This window comes from Pantherophis guttatus, chromosome 8 (genome assembly GCF_059756535.1).
Source record: "Pantherophis guttatus breed Tessera chromosome 8, ASM5975653v1, whole genome shotgun sequence".
In the NCBI taxonomy this organism is placed as follows: Eukaryota; Metazoa; Chordata; class Lepidosauria; order Squamata; family Colubridae; genus Pantherophis; species Pantherophis guttatus.
This window is the reverse complement of record NC_142070.1, coordinates 30247203-30266608: the sequence shown is the minus strand read 5'-3', so window position 1 is coordinate 30266608 and position 19406 is coordinate 30247203. Positions and strand designations below refer to the sequence as shown.

Genomic DNA, 19406 nt, shown 5'->3' with positions numbered 1-19406 from the left:
ACCTTTTTAAAAAGTAAAGATTTCCTTTGTCCAGTCGTGTTTGACTCTAGGGGGCGGTGTTCATCTCCATTTCTTAGCTGAGGGAGCCAGCAATGTCTGAAGACACTCCCATGGCCATGTGGCCGGCATGACCATATGCCAAGATGCACAGAACACTGTTACCTTCCCAACAAAGTGGTACCTATTTATCTACTCGCATTTGCTTGCTTTCAAATCCTAGTTAGGCAGGAGCTGAGGCAAGTGGCAGGAGCTCACTCTGTCGTGCGGAGTTCGGATCTCGAACCCTAGCTGTCAGATTTCCAGTTAACAAATTCAGCATCTTTAATCACTGAGCCATCATGCCCCTCCATTATCCTTTTATAGCATTTCAAATATTCATTTGGTCTTGTTTTTAGAAACTGCTACCTGGATACTGCATGTACAATGTGTAGTAGCAAAATGGTGCTTCATCTGACGTTGATTGTTTTGATCTGTCAAATTGCTGGGTCAAAAGTTAATCCTACATTTCAAACTAATCTAAACTTTTTATCACTGGAAACTTATCTTCACTTAAAGCAAAAATATTACTGTTTAAAACCTGTGTTTAAACTTCTGCTAATTCAAAGGGTAAATCTAATATTCTGAATTATGCCGCCCTTTGAAAGTATTTAGTTTCTCAATAGAAAATCCAAGAAGAATAATCCTATTCAAAAAGTACATCAATGTATCAATATTGCAATATATGTTCCTCCATACATGATGGCAATGACACAAAGCTCAGCAGTTCTGGAAGATGAATGACTACAGAAATATAAAAATTTAAAATGCTGACTTCCCATTCCTGTCAGCTTTTTTGATTAAGCATCACCTAGTAATATATTCTTACAAAAGTATACTGAGGGGATATTATATGTGATAACTCATGGAAAGTCACAGTGCCTCCCACAAAAAAATTTACATTTAATTACTCCATTAGAGAACTGGCAGAATAAGGTACCTAAGTATGCTTCAATGTCAAAAAATAACTTGATGTCAGAAAAAAAAATCCCATGGTATTAACTTTAACATAATTTGGAAATTGTTAATTGACTCTAATTTTGCACATACAGATAGTTCTCAGCTAACAACCACTTGTTCAATGACCATTCAAAGTTACAATGAGGCTGAACAAGTGGCACTTACGACCAATTCTCAAAGTTCCAGGTATCCAAGCATCCATTCAGTCACATAATCATGATCTGGGAATTTAACAAGCACTTGCACTTATGACAATTGCAACATCCCACAGTCCCATGGTCACCATTTGCAACCTTCCCTGTACACTTCCCATAAGCAAAGTCAACAGGGAAGCCAGCAGCAAAGGTCACAAATCACTGTCAAGTCATTCATACTCTCCACCACATGGCAGCAGGCACCCTCAGCACTACTGCATCTCACAGGTGACCACACATTCTCCCCCTCCTGCCAGCAGTCATTTAGCTGCCTGCCAGTCTGTTTACAAGTCATCCAGAGTTCACTTAACTACTCACAATCCTCACTTAACAAAGGCAACAGGGAGTGACATCACTAAACTATGGGATCATGTGGCATCACACTTTATAACTGTATCACTTAACAACAGAAATCCAGTTCCAATTATTGAGGACCACCCATACAATTTTGCATAATCCAAGTTTAAGTTTCTCTTAACAAAATGTCTTCAATCTTTCAATTCTGTCTGAAGTCTGCTAGGTGCAAAGAACAAGGAACACTCACTGAATTTACAGCATTTATTATTTATTTATTTATTTATTTATTTATTTATTTATTTATTTATTTATTTATTTATTTATTTATTTATTTATTTATTTATTTATTTATTTATTTATTTATTTATTTGATTTATATGCCGCCCTTCTCCAGAGACTCAGGGCGGCTTACAATGCGTTAAGCAATAGCCTTCATACTTTTGTATATTTATACAAAGTCAGCTTATTGCCCCCACAAACTGGGTCCTCAATTTACCTACCTTAGCATTGAGGAGTTTATTGCTATCTATACACAATAATGTGGTCAATTAACAGTCCAAGCTAAAGTGGTGTTAGGTAAGGATCAACGGGATTCATGGTGGGGGCTGATCTTGGGGTCACTTGGTGGCTGTGCAATTATCCCAAACTGATGACATGTTTAACCCCGCCTTCCAGTTTAGCCTGCTCATCTCCTACATTTCATATACTTACTTCAGACAAGTAGCTTTGGATACTTTAATTTTACTTCCAAGTTTAGCTAGAAATTCTTGTTTCTTTTAATTATCTTAATAAGTCCTATCATTTTGGCTGTTTTTGTTAACCTATGACTTTAATAATAGTCCTTAAATGGTCAAACTGAGATATGAATACATCAGTTTTAATTTATTAGTGAAATAATAGAGGAATATTTTCCCTTGTCTTAGTATTTTGTAAGTTCCTATGTAGTTCTTACATTTTATAAATAATTCCTTTTTCTTTTCTATCTTCACTCTTAAGTATAGTATTTTGAAAAAGAAATTCAAACTGAACCGAAATGAAATGAAATGAAATAAAGCATAGAAAGGGCAGTTAGTAACTCCTCTTTTAAAATGTCAAGTTGTAGCCAAAAAAGTGTGAGATATTAGTCACCTTACAGCTTGCAGAGGGTTTCTGCCTTGAGTTTTGTGATGACCAGATGATTGTTGAGAAGATACCCCCAAACTGGGCAAGTGATGCTGTCTTGTGATTTGCATTCGAGAAGGCAAAACTGATGTGGTTTTTATTAGCCTGTTTGGATTTTTGGAGCCTTTGCAATCTGTATCTGGAAGACATATTTTTCATCAGTTAATCCAAAACAGATCAGCAATCAAGTCACTGGAATACAAGTTAAAAAGACATACCAGTCTGAACATTTTGCCCATGCACCGAAGTGGGTTTTTTAATTTTCTTTCCCGGTACTGTGCTCCAGGTTTCCAAAGGAGTTGCCTGTGGAAGAGGTTTAATGTTTCTTAGCAGTACTGAATGCCTGATGGAAGAAAGAAGAAACAAAGCCTCTGTAGTAGTTTCACTATTGCACTGAAGGTATTAGTAAAACCAAACAGGCTGCCAACAGAACCTATACATGTTATGGAACATAATTTTTAATTTCTGTGTGTGTCATGTGTGTCTTTAATTTACTTTTCTATAGCACAACAGAGGCATAGTGGTTAAGGGACTCGATTAGGAACAGAGACTCAACTTCTAGTACACGCTTAGCTGCATAACAGGTTGTTCTTGTGGAAGAAAACTGGAAAGAGGGAATGTTATACTTGCCATCCTGAATGAAAGGTGGGATATAAATCAAATAAATAAATCACCTTCAAATTGTTCACAGTATTATTTTAATACTTTAAGAAGGAAAGAATATTAAGGAATATCAGATGATCAATAATTAAAACTGTCCATTTTAAACAGAATTCATGTTTCTTTCAAATAGGCAAAAGGTTATCCACACCTCTCCACAGTTTCACTATGTGACACAATGTCACTTCTTTCGAAACAGTGTTTACATTGCTATTACTAACTGCAAGAATCACAGAGTTAAACCCAGTGATGTTTTTACTTAATTTGGGCAACTGAAGTACATTCCAGTAAGATAAGCAATCACTGCCATTTTCTGGAATGCCATGCCCTCCCTCCTGAATCTAATGACTCCAACTTTTGTTAGCTTTAAAAACACATATTTTGATTTGGTTTTTAACAGATCTATATTTATTAGTTTTTCACATTTAATACATTAGTTTTTCACATTTAATACATTTTACTAATTATTTCATTTGTACCCTGCCTTTCTTGTTTTTATAAATAACTCAAGGTGGTGAACATACCTAATACTCTTTCATCCTCCTATTTTCCCACAACAGCCCTGTGAGGTGAGGTGAATTAAGAGAAAGTAACTAATATAAAATAACTCAATTGGCTTTCATGCCTAAGGCGAGACTAATACAGTCTTCTGATTCCTGATGCCTTAACCACTACTTTTTAACATAGTTCTGTCATTTCCTGCTAGACTGCAGTTTTATATCTGCTCCAGTAAATAAGTAAGGATGTAAATTGCAGAACAATTTTGTTAGCAATATAAAAGAACTACTAAATAAATTACTAGAATTTCCCAATAATTGTGCATAAAAAGTATTTCTCTAAACATTATCAATATAATTATTCATTTATCACATGCAATTATCAAAACACACTATTTACTTCTAAGAGAATATAAATTTAGTAATTTTGTGTATTATTTAATTAGAGGGATTTTTAATGGAAATGACACAATGCCTCAAAAATACATAGTCCTTTCAAGAATCTAATTCAAAACATTCTAGCACTGAATATTTATTATTTATATATAAATAATATACCCTCCATCCTGCCTTTTTAATGCACCACTTACAGTGTCATTATCTATTAATATTTCATTAATATTTCGCAACCCAGACAAAATCTGACCAAACAGAAACCAACAATATTCCATTTTGGAGAGCAAAATGTGTACACTTTAGAACATTACATTTTTATATTACAGATTTGAAGGGGATCTTGTGTGGTATGGAAGTCAAATTTATGTCTGACCTCCATAAATGCTTCTAACATGTAAAGTAAGAGAGTCTATTACTTCACAAATTAGGCTATCCCATAGTATTTACTATTCCACCATACATCCCAAGGTTACTTACTTAACACCAAGTTCCTCCACAAAAACAATAACTGGTCCATCTGCAGACTGGACTTCTTGAATGTGAGCATTGTAATACCTTCCACTGTGCTCTAAATATACCTATGGAGAAATTAAAATAAATTGTATGCAAAAGGAAATACAGGGAAGATGTTTATAAATTAGCAAGGTTTTTTTAATCCACTCTAATTTTAGTGTCATATAGGTAGTTCAATGATGCAGAACGGTGAGAAATTCAGGAGAGATTAAATGAAGTATTTCTTTAGTGATATAGTAAACTCTGGAATTGATTGCTACAAGTTGTGCCAATGAAAATCACTTTAATTTTTTTTTTAAAAGAAAACAAAGCTAACAATGAATACATGTCATGATAATTGTAAGTTAACTCTTGTACCAGATACAGAATGTCTTTCAGAAGCTGCCAAATAGTATTTGTATTTTGTAAGTTCCTATGTAGTTCTTACATTTTATAAATAATTCCTTTTTCTTTTCTATCTTCACTCTTAAGTATAGTATTTTGTGCCCTTTTTAGTCCCAAATTTGTTGTGGAGTAAAGTGAAACTGAATCAAACACATGACATCTGCCGTTCTTTATTCCATAATCCATAAGGCTTTTATTGAAAAAAACCCCTCCTTTGACCCAATAGATTTTTCTAATTTTAAGGCAATCCCTGTTCCTTACCAAGCACAATTTAAGATGCTGCTGTTGACCTCAAAAGTCCTAAATAACTGAAGATGTGATTATCTGAGAAGCCCTTCTGAAAATATTCTTATAAAGGAGAATATTTGTAGCTCAGGGTTGAAATGAGGGGTCCTTGGTGCTGTCTGAGATTGTTTGTTTTCTTGCAGATGTTTCATTACCCCAGTGTTTCCCAAACTTTTGACATATGTGTACCCCTTCTATAATTTTCGTAATGCTGAGTACCCCTCATAAAAAATATATGGTACCCCTGGGGGTACGTGTACCACACTTTGGGAAACACTTAGATAACACTGCAATTCTCCGGCGTTTAAACAGCTCCGCGGCTCAACGTCAACTGTTAATGTTCCCGCAGTTTAAAAATGGCCGAACCCGAGCTGCGTGAAGGATGCACAGAAGTTCCCGCCATAATGAGTTGCGATACGATGTACGATGGCCCCAGTTCCCGTGTAAAAACTGCGATACGCGCCTATTTCTTTCCTTGTTCTGTGGGCGCAGCTAAGCACGGTGCAGTGGATATTCCCACGTGATCCCCACCAAACTCCGGTGCAACGCGTACCCCCACCAAACTCTTCCCGTACCCCTGGGGGTACGCGTACCACACTTTGGGAAACACTGCATTACCCTAATTAGGTAACATCATCAGAGCTAGAAGCTTGGCTAGTAGGCCCATGAAAAAGGGGCCTTCTGAGTGGCTCCAGGCTATGGAATGTATAACTATACAATGTTCGGGATCCTCCAAAGCCATTATATCTGAGAGGATCAACCAGGCAAAATGAGACAATGAATATAATAAACAAATGGCTGAATCAGAAACGGAGCACAAGATAATAAGCCAAAGTAGCACAATGAAATAAACATTTCATCCTAGAGAGGCAGTGCAAATTTAATGTAACAGCAAATTCTCCTATCCCTGTATCATCATGCCTGACCTTGCTCCAGACACATTTCTGCCTTGCAAAGCTGCTTTTAAAAGCATATATCCCTGATGGAGGAAAAGTGGTAATCTGAGTGAAACACTATACACGATGCTGAAAAATGAAAGAGCTGTTAAGCAGAATTACTCAGATGTAATGCCACCTACTTTACATTTATCTCCAACTGAATACTGCATGCCAGCAGCAATGGAAAAATCTTGTTTTTGCTGATCTGCAAGCACAAAAAGAAAATTCATTATACTATACTCCTAGGCGAGCACAAAAAGAGGCTCAGCTCCCTCTGCCTTTCTTCCCAGAGTAAATTAGCTCCTTACCTATTTTTGACTGCCGCCAGACTTCGTATTCAACATTTTGGTAAACTAATGGATTAAGGGAACGAAGAACTTTTCCAGGCAAGCTCATAACTTTGTGAGATTTCCCATGTTTATGAAGCTATTGTGCAAAAGGATAAAGAATACTTAGAAAAACAAGTGAACAATTCTGTACAGCAAAGGTCTTCAAACTTGGCAGCTTTAAGGTTTGTGGACTTCAACTCCCAGAATTCTCCAGCTGGCTGGAGAATTCTGGGAGTTGAAGTCCACAAGTCTTAAAGCTGCCAAGTTTGAAGACCTCTGCTATACAGGATATAAAAAGAATTTGAAGCAAATTCAAGCAATAGTATTATCGATTATTAAATCAAAATCTTACAAACATACATACTGTACAAAATAAGAACATCTTCATGTAAAAATTTCTAAGTATTATTCATGATAATTGTTAAAAATGCAATAACCCAACATTTATGACTTGATAAGCATGTAATGCAAAGCTTATCAACTGCATAACTCACAAGACATCACTGATTAACAACTTCAGTATTTTCTTTTCCGATTATATCTGGGTAAGCTAATTTTTTCCCCTGGAAAGCATATAAAGAAAAATTTGCAGGCCGCAAATGCTCAAAGCAATTTGCAGTATAATCCTTTATGTGTTGATTCAGAAGTTCCATCATATTGAATGTCTTCTTCACTGTAATAGGAGTTTGTTGGGAAATCCAGCCTTAAAACATAATTATGGGCTTCATTCTCATTAATTTCAAAGGGGTTAAACTTCTCTCGCCTTCCCTTTAATCTGCTGTTTCTACCATTTTATAGGTTAGTACAGGGGTCCTCAAACTTGGCAGCTTTAAGACTTGTGGACTTCAAGACTTGTTGAAGTTAGTTAGTTAATTAGTTAATTATATTTATATACCGTCCCCTCTCCCGAGGGACTCGGGGAGTTGAACAGCCAGCAAATAAAATACAGATACAAAATTTAAAACAATACTAAAATCCAATTAAATCAATTTGGCCCATAGTTAAAAACCCTATATTAAAACCCCTAATTTTTTAAAACAATTCTTTTTAAAAAAAGTAGGTCAGGCCAGTCCAGCTTGATGAAACAAAAACGTCTTTAGGGCAGTTCGGAAAGCACGAAGGTCAGGGATCCGCTGTATCTCTGCGGGCAACTCGTTCCAGAGGGTAGGTGCCCCCATAGAGAATGCTCTCCCTCTGGGGGCCGCCAGCCGGCATTGTCTGGTCAACGGCACCTTGAGGAGGCCCTCTCTGTGGGAGCGTACTGGTCGGTGGGAGGCTACCGGTGGCAGAAGACGGTCTTGTAAGTACCCGGTACTTTAAGTCCACAAGTCTTAAAGCTGCCAAGTTTGAAGACCTCTGGATTAGTACAACCTTTTAAAGTTAAGTTTAACTCTTTAAATCTTTCACATTAATAACATCAGCTGCAGTGTATTACAGTTAGTCCTCACTTAATGATGGACACAACATCTGTCGCTAAGTGATGTGGTTGTAAAGCTTGATGTCGCATGACTATGCCACTTAGCAGTGACAGTTCCAGGAGTCCCCAGTTATCATCTTTAAATGTGGACCACACCAATCATTAAGTGAAACATGACATGATCACAACGTAAAACTTCCTGCCAGATTCCCCATTTACTTTGCTTATGGGAAGCTCAGCAGGGAAGTTTGCAAATCATGTTCCCCATGATCATGGGATGCTGCAAAGATTGGAGATCCAGGCTGATTGCTAAGCATCCAGATCATGATTATGTGATCACAGGGGCTCTGCAAGAATTGGAACGTTTAAGGACCAGCCGTAAGTACCACTTATTTCACACTGTCATAAGCTCGAACAGTCACTGAATGAGTGGTTATTAAATGAGGACCATTTGTATATTCTTGTTCTGATGTCTTCCTATATTTACAGGTTTATACTTCTTTAACTACTTCCCAAATAAAGAATTCCGATATGTTTTTATATTAATAGCAGATCTATCTTGTGATATACTCTGAATTGCATAGTGCCCTTTATAATTTCTCTATGGGAGATCATTTTCAGATATTGACTTTTAAAAATACTCCATTTTTTTTTTCTCTCTCCAGCACTGGATATTTTATATATAAATACTGAAAAAAAGGAATTTTTACTATCTGCTTTCCTTTTTTAAAAAATAAAATTTGTTCTACATCTTGTTAAGATGGATCTACCTCCCAAAGGAGAAGGGCTTCTTTCCTAAGTCACACACAACACTGTATGACCAGAAGATGAAACTACAAAATTTATTTTATTTTGTTTTTACTTGCCAGTAAGGCTCGTGGGCTCTGGGCTACTAGCGCTCTTTTTCATCTACTAAAGATATTAAGAGTATACCAAGTAAATTATTCTAGAAGATAGGTAGTAGCAATTGTGATTCCAAGTTACAGTGGATTGCAAAAATTCAAGACGTTAATAAAATCACCCAGAGTCACACTATATAAGAGGATCAGCCATAGACATTGAATAAATAAGTAAACAGACTGAAATAAAATACCTTCTTGTTGTTTGTATAACTTGTTACAGCCTCTTCACTTCTGGACAAAGGAAAAGATATACAACAGAAACATTTCAAAATCAAGTAAGAACTCTTTCATTTAAACAATCATTATTGGTGTTTACTCTTATGAAAGAAGTAAACTCTGAGGAGCATAGACATATGGTGCATTTCACTCTGAGCAAACAGAATAGAATAGAATAGAATAGAATAGAATAGAATAGAATAGAATAGAATAGAATAGAATAGAATAGAATAGAATAGAATAGAATAGAATCTTTTATTGGCCAAGTGTGATTGGACACACAAGGAATTTGTCTTAGTGCATATGCTCTCAGTGTACATAAAAGAAAAAATATGTTCATCAAGAATCATAAGGTACAACACTTAATAATAGTCATAGGGTACAAATAAGCAATCAGGAAGCAATCAGAATGATATTCTATGAAGCCACAACTAATCTATTGTGACTATAATAAACATATACACAACCAGTTGAATATTAACCTTAAAAATTATTTTGGACAGGGACAACAGAGGAAACTTATGCATCTCCATGGTTTATCTTAGCAGTTCATATATAGCCCCCATACCATCAATTATGCCCCACCCCCACCCCAGTGGCCATCTCAAGTGTTGCTGGCTTAGTGTTAAAATTCAACAATTATTTATTTTATCACATTTTTATAGTCACCCACAAAGTGACTCTGGTTAATTATCATATAATCATCCAACACCCTCCACTCTATCACTCCAAGTTCATGTTTTGAGGGCCTTCCAAAAGGCCAACAGGGTTGGAGTCAGCCTCAATCTCAGGGCGACGAGAATATTTAACCCTATCCAGCTCACAAGTTGTAATGCCTTTCTGTATTAACTCTGACACCAACAGAAGAGATACTGGAAATTAAAACAAACAGGCAAAAACCTCTCGTTATCTTCCTAAACTGCAATCTTTATGACTTCTGAGAGTTGCACATTCAACACATTTGAAATATAGCAAGTGAAAGAAAGCTAGCTATAAGTCTAGCTTTAAGATCATATCCTGTGCATGTGTTAACTGAGCAACTAAGGCCTATGGTGTCAATAAAAATAAAAGGCAATTGATTAGCTTGTAGTTCAGCATGTTCAATAGCACCCTGTTTTAAAATGGAGCAGCAACCTATTTCTTATTTGTAAATTATTAAAATTCTGGCCATACCAAACATCACTGGGCAAGAGCTTAACTATCAATTCAAATGCCCTCTACATTACTATTGATGGGAAATATCAGAGCTCCTGCCTCGCCCTCTGAGCCAAGGACACAAATTCTAATTTCATTTTTATATAAAGTTGAGAGTGGGTATTTTGCACCAGTAACTGGGTTTTCAAATCAAATCATATTTGTTGCTAAAATAATGCAAAATCAAATTGTATGTTTAATATGTATATGATCTTACATATGCTTTCTACATATGCAATCTATCAAGTTGTCAAGAACTATGGTTTATGGAGACACACAGGCTGGCTAAAAGAATGATATAAGATTGTATCCTTTGTTGATTAGTAGAGTGAAATAAGGCCCTAAAGAACCATACAAAGCGCAAGTATTATAAGAAGGGAGAATTAATCCCCTATACTTATTCCTTCCTTTGACCAAAATTTATTTCTGTAACAATTCAGTCATATTATTTAGCTATTTTATATACAATGTCTTCCTCAATCTGACACCTTACAGGTATCTTTCAGGTGAAATTCCCATTAATACTCAGTAAACCTGATAATGCGTGTAGTTTTGAGGAAAACATACTATTTCCTCATACTGTTTCACTTTTCTGTACTTTATTCTCTCTATAACTGTAGAATAAATTATATCTGTACTACCATCTTAACCTTTAAACACACAGGCTTACTTACTCTAGATCTTCATCCTCTGAATCAGATTCTTCACTGTTTCTTCTGCCATTCTTAATCAAATCATCATGGTTCAGTTCTTCTAAGACTTTATTCACATCAATGTCAAATACTTTTTCATATAGCAATTGATACAGAATAGCTAGTTAAGACACAAAACAAATACCAATAGGCATTTATCACAAACATACTTTAGTTATGTTAAAATAAAAAAAAAAGCTCTAAAAGGGACTGTTGACAAAACTCAGGACATTTTAAAGTTAGGCAGCAAGTATAATTTTCCAGAGGTTAAGCAGCCGGCACCCTTCAAAAATTATTGCAGCAGTGATTTGGGGAAGTGGCTAGGCATATCCATATATTCTGTTAAGGATATACAACTATACAATTATATTTGTATAGAATTTACAATAGGGAAAATTTATTCTTATTTTGATGTACAGTACATGCTACCTTTCTGTCCATAAAATACTCAAGGGTGTTAATAATTTAAAATAAAATGTAAATAATTAAAAAGAAAATAAAAATATTTAAAATTATTATTTGGGCAATCAAATATTTTATTTGATTGTAATTGTATTTTATTTTAGATTATTAACTCCCTTGAATGATTTATGGCAGTGGTCCCCAACCCCCGGTCCGCGGACCGGTGCCGGGCCGTGGAGTACCTGGCACCGGGCCGCGCAGCGGCCGGGGGACATGAACGCTGCAGCGCAAAGGCTCCTGGGCCGTGCGCAATGGGCCGTGCGCAAAAGCTCCTGGGCCGTGCCCCCACCCCTGCGCGCGCTCAGCGGGCCGTGGCGATAAAAAGGTTGGGGACCACTGATTTATGGGAATGCTGCAAGAAAGTAGAATTGAAAATGAAGAGGCAGATTTATCCTTTCCTAAAAAGGGAAACAGAGACGGCTAATTACTCACTGCAATTCCCTAAGAACTGCAGTTCCCTAAGAAATACACTCTATACCTTTGGGAATAATAATAAAATAATAATGGAACAGTGGAACCTTGGAGGATAGGTGGTTCCAGAGGGTGGGTGCTACAGCAGGGAAGGCACTTCTGGACCCCAATAGTAGGAGTTCTTTGACCAACAGGAACTGCAGTAGGCCCTCTCTGCCAGCATTTACATTTTGATTACATTTTTTCCTATTAAAATAGCCAAACCACATATCTCTTTCCCACTGCCTTGAAAGAGGCGGTGGTGAGGCCCCTCCTCAAGAAGCCTTCTCTGGACCCAGCTGTTTTATCAAACTATCGTCCAGTCTCCAACCTTCGCTTTGTGGCGAAGGTTGTGGAGAGTGTGGTGGTGCGACAGCTTCCCCAGTACCTGGATGAAGCGGACTATCTAGATCCATTCCAGTCGGGCTTCAGGCCTGGGTACAGCACAGAAACGGCATTGGTCGCATTGGTTGATGATCTCTGGAGGGCTCGGGAGAGGGGTTGTTCCTCTGTCCTGGTCCTGTTAGATCTCTCAGCGGCTTTTGATACCATCGACCATGGTATCATGCTGCGTCGGTTGGAGGGGTTAGGGGTGGGGGCCACCGTGTTACGGTGGTTCTCCTCCTTCCTTTCTGATCATATGCAGTCTGTGTTAACAGGGGGGCAGAGGTCGACCCCGAGGAGCCTAGTTTGTGGGGTGCCGCAGGGGTCGGTCCTCTCGCCTCTCCTGTTCAACATTTATGTGAAGCCGCTGGGTGAAATCATCCGTGGCTTCGGGGTGGATTTCCATCAGTACACTGATGACACTCAGCTGTACATTTCCACCCTGGGCCACCCCAATGATGCCCTTGAAGTGATGACCCAGTGCCTGGAGGCCGTACGGATCTGGATGGGGAGAAACAAGCTCAAGCTCAACCCCTCCAAGACCGAGTGGCTGTGGTTTCCAGCGTCTCGTCATAGTCCCGTAATAGTCAGTTGGTTCCATCACTGACTATAGGGGGTGAGACTTTGGCCCACTCAGAGAGGGTTCGCAACTTGGGTGTCCCTCCTGGACAGCTGCCTTTAGAAGACCACCTGACGGCTGTGGCCAGGGGGGCTTTTTATCAGGTTCGCCTGATTCACCAGTTGTGCCCCTTTCTGGATCGGGACGCCTTGCGCACAGTCACTCACGCCCTCATCACTTCCCGTCTGGACTACCGTAACGCTTTCTACATGGGGCTCCCCTTGAAGAGCACCCAGAGGCTCCAGCTGGTCCAGAATGCAGCCACACAGGTGATTATGGGGGCGACTCGGTGCTCCCATGTAACACCGCTCCTGCGCGAGCTGCACTGGCTCCCAGTGGTCTTCCGGGTGCGATTCAAGGTGTTTGCTGCTACCTTTAAAGTGCTCCATGGCATAGGACCTGGATATTTACGAAACCACCTTCTGCTTCCAATAGCCTCCCACCGACCAGTACGCTCCCACAGAGAGGGTCTCCTCAGGGTGCTGTCGGTTAGACAGTGTCGACTGGCGATTCCCAGGGGGAGAGCCTTCTCTGTGGGAGCACCTGCCCTCTGGAACGAGCTGCCCCCGGAGATTTGTCGGATTTCCAACCTCCGTACCTTCCGCCGCGCCCTTAAAACGCTATTATTCCATCAAGCAGGGCTGGCCTAAAATATTATTTTAATGGGGTATTGTGTTTTAGATGATTGGCCAAACTATTTAATAATTTTAAATTGTTTTTAACTTTTATATTCTTGCTTTTTATCTTGGCTGTACACCGCCCTGAGTCTCTTTGGGAGAAGGGCGGTAAAAGAATTTGATAAATAAATAAAAATAAATAAATATAGAAACATGCAACTATGTGAGGGATTCTCTCTGATCCCACACTATGATCACATTTCAAAGTTGATATATCACATTAATACTTACACTGACAAAGAGCAGCCTTGATTGTGTAGTCTATAGGATAGACAATATCATAGTGATTGCCATTTGAAAAACACAGCAATATCTAAAAAGGAGCACAAGAATATTTAAGGTATAATTAGTTAACAAATTTACAAACTGACAAGTTAAAGACTAGCACAATACTTCCTACATCACTTCTGCAAAAAATTCACAATTCTTCAAGTTATATGAGTAGCAAGATCTATTACAGTTGGATTCATCTTACCTTGTCGGGAAAGCCATTTTCAGTTATATAAGAAGGAGTGCAGTTTGGTTCCCGATATATTATAAAATCTTTTCTAGAAAACATATAAAGGGAAAAACCATCTATAAATCACAAGTTTTATTATGAAATGAATAATAAATAAAAATAGAATAGACTGATCTTGACAGAAAATGTGCATGATTCTTTGTTTAATGAGTTGATGTAATTCAGGAAAAATATCTTGTGAATTCTGCAATGGCAACATGTAACTATTAACTGCAAGGCTCAGGTCAAGCAGCAGGAATTGGCAATGGCTATTAGATGGAACAGGACTCCTTAACACAGTGTTTCTCAACCTTGGAAGCTTGAAGATGGGTGGACTTCAACTCCCAGAATCCCCCACACATGCTACCCCCACACATGCACCTAGGGCCCCTTGCGGCCCCTTTTTGGCTTCCAGGTTGGTGCAGGTGGTTTTCCAGGCCCAAAATGGGGCGTGGGGGTGCTGCACAAGCCCCCCCCATGCCCCGTTATGGGCCTGGAAAGCCTCTTGCACCAACCTGCACCCCCCGTGCATGCGCCCCGCCCCCCACGCATGCATGGCAAACCCGAAGACCAGCTGGCCGGTGGGAGACGCATGCGCATGGGCGGTGGAGTTGGGCTGGGGCGACAGCTGGCATGCCTACAGAGAGGACTCTGTGTGCCACTCGTGGCATGTGTGCCATAGGTTCGCCATCACAGGACTAGAGGGTCACACACCAGATATGATCTTTTTGTCGGATCACTATGAGCTAATGGGGGAATCTATCACTATTCCCCCCCCCACCTTACATGGTGGGATCACACCCTGGTGTCCTTGAGATTCTCTTATGCCACCCGCTTCCACAAGGTTTGAGCATTATTCTTTTGAACCTTAAAGAAATGTTTCTTACTTGAACATAAGAGAAAGGGCACTTATTTCAACTTGTCCAACCCATTCCTGTAGCAGAAAGAGAAAAAATATTGTAAGTAAATAATAAGTAACATGTAAATAACCAGTGAAATTCCCAAAGGATAAGAATCCTTAAATCATTAGCAAGCAGCAATAGTTAATACTTTGGTTTAACCTTTCTCAATTACAAATTATAGGAGATATGACCCAAATTGCAATATAATGTATCTCAATGGCTCCAGATTGGGAAAAGTTTACTTAATAAAGCCTCAATGAATGTGCATTTCTTACAACTCACCAATATTAAAGTTTTTGTAATTCCATAGAAGTTTTCATGAATTTTTAATTCATTTAAAATCAATTCTTTCCATTTTTAGCATATGTTCCTTATTCTTCCTGAAGCACGGCTGCTTGGTATACAAAATATCCTATCCCAAAAGTCTTGATCTGTAACCTCATAACCTTATTAAAACATTCAATTCCTGCATGCTTTGCTTATACGGGCAGAAATGTATCCTAACTGTCCCTATTTTTGCTCTCCTTTATAGTAAAAGCCCTATCCAACAATGTAACCCGAGAACAGAACAGACTGTCTCTACGCAATTTAACCAGAGAAAATAATCTGACTTCAAATTCCAATACTACCTTTTTATGTGAAACAACAGAGAAAACTCCACAATAAGGCTTAATGCATAATGCAAAATATTAAAAACATTGGCCTTGTTTCCACCTCCAATGATGCTGCAGTTCAAATATGGGAAGGATAAACTGCATTCTTATCTTTGTCCAATAAGTAGAAAGAACTCAAGAGGTCATCAGTAGAAAGAGCACGAGACAATATACAAAAATGCCAAAACAGATATGCATTAAATATGCCCCTTTATAGCCTGGCATTGGAGATTTATTAATTACATTAATTTGAAAAACAGTATTCCAGACAGAACAATAGCATATTTTGTTCCAGCACTAATGCCTTCTAGTCTTCTGGCTTATCATTTTCTTTGAGGAGCCAACAGAAAAGAATTATCCTACCATTACCTCAAGGGAGAAGCTCGAAAAGTAATAACTGAACTTCAATCATTCCAATTACTATGAACACCAGAGCCAGATTAATACGCTCCCTAAGTGAGTATAACAAGTGGACTACCATTCTCCCTACTTTAAATTTACAGAAGCAGATAAAAACTTCCCTACAATTTTTATTCCTCCAATCCCCAATTCTACCTGCAAAACTAGGTGGGGAAGCTATGGGTTGTTCAGTAATTTGCGTAAACAAATTTCATAGTGAGATACTTTAATGTTTCTACCACAACACATATTAAGGCGTAGGTGGCACAGTGGCTAGGGTGCAGTACTGCAGCTACTTCAGCTGACTGCTAGTTCAGCAGATCAGAGGATCAAATCTCACCGGCTCAAGGTTGACTCAGCCTTCCATCCTTCTGAGGTGGGTAAAATGAGGACCCAGATTGTTGGGGCCAATATGCTATTTAGTATATTCTCTTTGGTGTAAGCCGCCCAGAGTCCTCGGAGAGTGGGCAGCATAGAAATATGAATAATAAAAAAAAAATAAAAAAAAATAAAAGGCTTGTGATTCTACACTCAAGCCTCAAAGATCTCCTGCAATCCTCTCCTGCCATCCTCAGATTAGAGGAAAAGCTGTTCTATATGAGGGAACTGCCACCCAGAACACCCATCGAGTGCCTCTGTTCACCTCCTGATAGATGGGGACTAGTAAGTGGTCTCTGACCATCCATGTCGCACAGATAAAGTCTATATAGAAAATATGGTCTTGTTAGATACCCAAGAATTATTATTTAGTCAAGAGTTTTATCCTGATAATAGATTCCTAAACTAATTACCTTCATCTGTCTAATTATTTCCAATTTTCCAGCAAAAAAGAGTTTACTCACTCAGCCATTTTAAGTTTCTGACAAGAGAAAAGATGGCAAGACTCATTTTACTGCTTAAGGATAAGACTCATTTTACTGCTTAAGGAACATGGTTTTGGTGACATGGTTCCTTAAGTTTTCATACACATCATTTATTATTTTTGTGTATCATGTGAAGTTTGTCTTTCTTTTGCTTTATGCAAGCTATAATAAACAAATGGCTATAAACAAAACTATATTTGCAGGAAATGTACATGTTCTGTGCAACTTCAAATCCCCCCTCAAACACTTGAAGTAGTCCTTGACTTACAAGAATTTATTTAGTAACAGTTTGACATTACAATGGCACTGAAAAAAGTTACCTTTGACCATTTTTCACATTGACGGTTGCAGCATTCCTATGGTCACATGATCACAATTCAGACGCTTGGCAACTGACTCATATATGAGTCATATATATATATATATATATATATATATATATATATATATATATATATATATATATATATATATATGTTTTCTCAGGTTTTCGCGGGTGTTTGTATGTAGGTCTTTGGTTATTCGGGTCTTCTCCCACGTAAAAGACACTTCCAATTTTACGTGGGAGAAGACCCGAATAACCAAAGACCTACATATATATATATATATATATATATATATATATATATATATATATATATGAATCAGTTGCCAAGTGTCTGAATTTTTATCACGTGATCATAGGAATGCTGTAACTGTCAATGTGAAAATGGTCATAAGTCACTTTTGCAGTGCCCTGGGGTCATGTGATCACCTTTTGCAAACTTCTGACAAGCCAGATTCACTTAACAACCATTGTTACTAATTTAACAACTGAAGTGATTCACTTAACAATTGTGGCAAGAAAATGGGGCAACATTCACTTAACTGTCTTGCTTAGCAACAGAAATTTTGGGCTCAGTTGTGGTCGTAAATTGAGGACTACCTGTAGTCACCCATACATTTTACTTTTTTAACCATTCTTTGAAAAACTGTTACATGTTCTATCCAAGATTCAGTCCTTAAGGGAATGAGATAAGCCAAATGTTATATGCTGTTAATTTGATAGTACATACCTGTGGATTTTCCAGCCGCTTCAGATATTCCTCAAATGACCCCTCTATAAACTGTAGAGCATGAACATGAAGAAGTATTAATAGCACTGTGATGAAGATAACAAGGCTCACTTCTGTAAAAAGATTTGATCAAGGATTCTTACTTCTAATCTTCAAATTGTGAAGACTTACGATTTATTCATAAGTAAAACTCCAGAAATTATATACTTCTGACTAGCATCTAGGAATGCACCGGGTCATATATTAACTTCCTTTCCATAATTGCAGGTTGGTAACTCAGTGGGAGAGAACGGGATATTGTGGAAAAGCTCCAGGCTGTTTACAAACTTAGTAATTTTCAGATGTAAATGGATTTCAAATCCCAGAATTCACTATGGCTAAGAATTCTATGAGATGAGGCTGCGTATCTGCAAGTTCTCACTGTTGATAAATGCTTCACTACAGAAATTTCAAAATTTTGAAATAATGGATGTATCTCGGATGCATCCACTTCTCATGCTTCCATATGCCAACCAAAGTGAATACATTTATATTAACCACATTTCACGAGATATATATTGTATAACTATATTGTTAGAACATAATGTTAGCCACTTCTACACCCAAAGCATTCTTAAAAACCCAATGAGTCTGAGTCCCAGAAGGTATCTAGCTTCATAAAAGGTAAACTAATGGTTGATGAAAACCTTAATTACTCTGCAACCCACGAAATGTTTTGGGCTAGAATTTTCATATATCAAAAACAGCACTGCCACTAGGCATTCTAAGTGGGAATTGTGGAAGTTGAAATTAACCATAGTTGAAAGTACAAAATTAAATGGTATTGTGAGGATGTATACAGCATGTAAGAAATGATATTGATGTGGCACATATCATATTGAACTGGGTTTCACCTATCATAGTTAAATAAACCATGGTTAAGTGACTAGTTGAATTTACCCTACATTTGAATTTACCCTACATACTAAACCATACAACATGGTTGAATTTACCCTACATACTAAACCATACAACATGGTTTAGCAACTACAGTATGCTAAACCAAAAAAACAGCAAACTAGACCATGGATTTTTCATGCTTATGACAGACTTTATGCCCACAGTTAGTTTCTTCCCAAAAGCAAAACAAATTTTTTTAACATCATCATGTGGTAATAAACTTGTATGGTTTATTTAGTACATTTATATTTTGTCTTCTGTTTATTATAAATCACAACATTTGATACAAGGAATAATCAAGTAGTAGTCTATTCAGGCACTACCTATAGATCCTCTTAGCTGGAATAAAATGCATCATAAGCAAATTGACCATGCTTTTTCTTAGAACATAATGGTAAAATAGGAGACGTGCTTAAAAGGTTCAGAATGGCTT

The 19406-nt window shown here is 37.8% G+C and overlaps 1 protein-coding gene across 1 annotated transcript in view; it reads right to left on the bottom strand.

Moving 5' to 3' along the window:
* The window catches only part of OTUD4 (OTU deubiquitinase 4), a 36313-nt gene that overhangs the window by 12347 nt on the left and 4560 nt on the right, over positions 1-19406 (bottom strand). The window contains exons 3-13 of the mRNA XM_034401399.3: positions 18035-18085; positions 15050-15096; positions 14139-14211; positions 13895-13976; positions 11054-11192; positions 9161-9200; positions 6630-6747; positions 6462-6526; positions 4679-4779; positions 2867-2991; positions 2616-2787 (exon numbers count right to left, since the gene is read on the bottom strand). Coding sequence (XP_034257290.2) covers positions 2616-2787; positions 2867-2991; positions 4679-4779; positions 6462-6526; positions 6630-6747; positions 9161-9200; positions 11054-11192; positions 13895-13976; positions 14139-14211; positions 15050-15096; positions 18035-18085 — 1013 coding nt within the window. The remainder of the gene's footprint in view (positions 1-2615; positions 2788-2866; positions 2992-4678; positions 4780-6461; positions 6527-6629; positions 6748-9160; positions 9201-11053; positions 11193-13894; positions 13977-14138; positions 14212-15049; positions 15097-18034; positions 18086-19406) is intronic.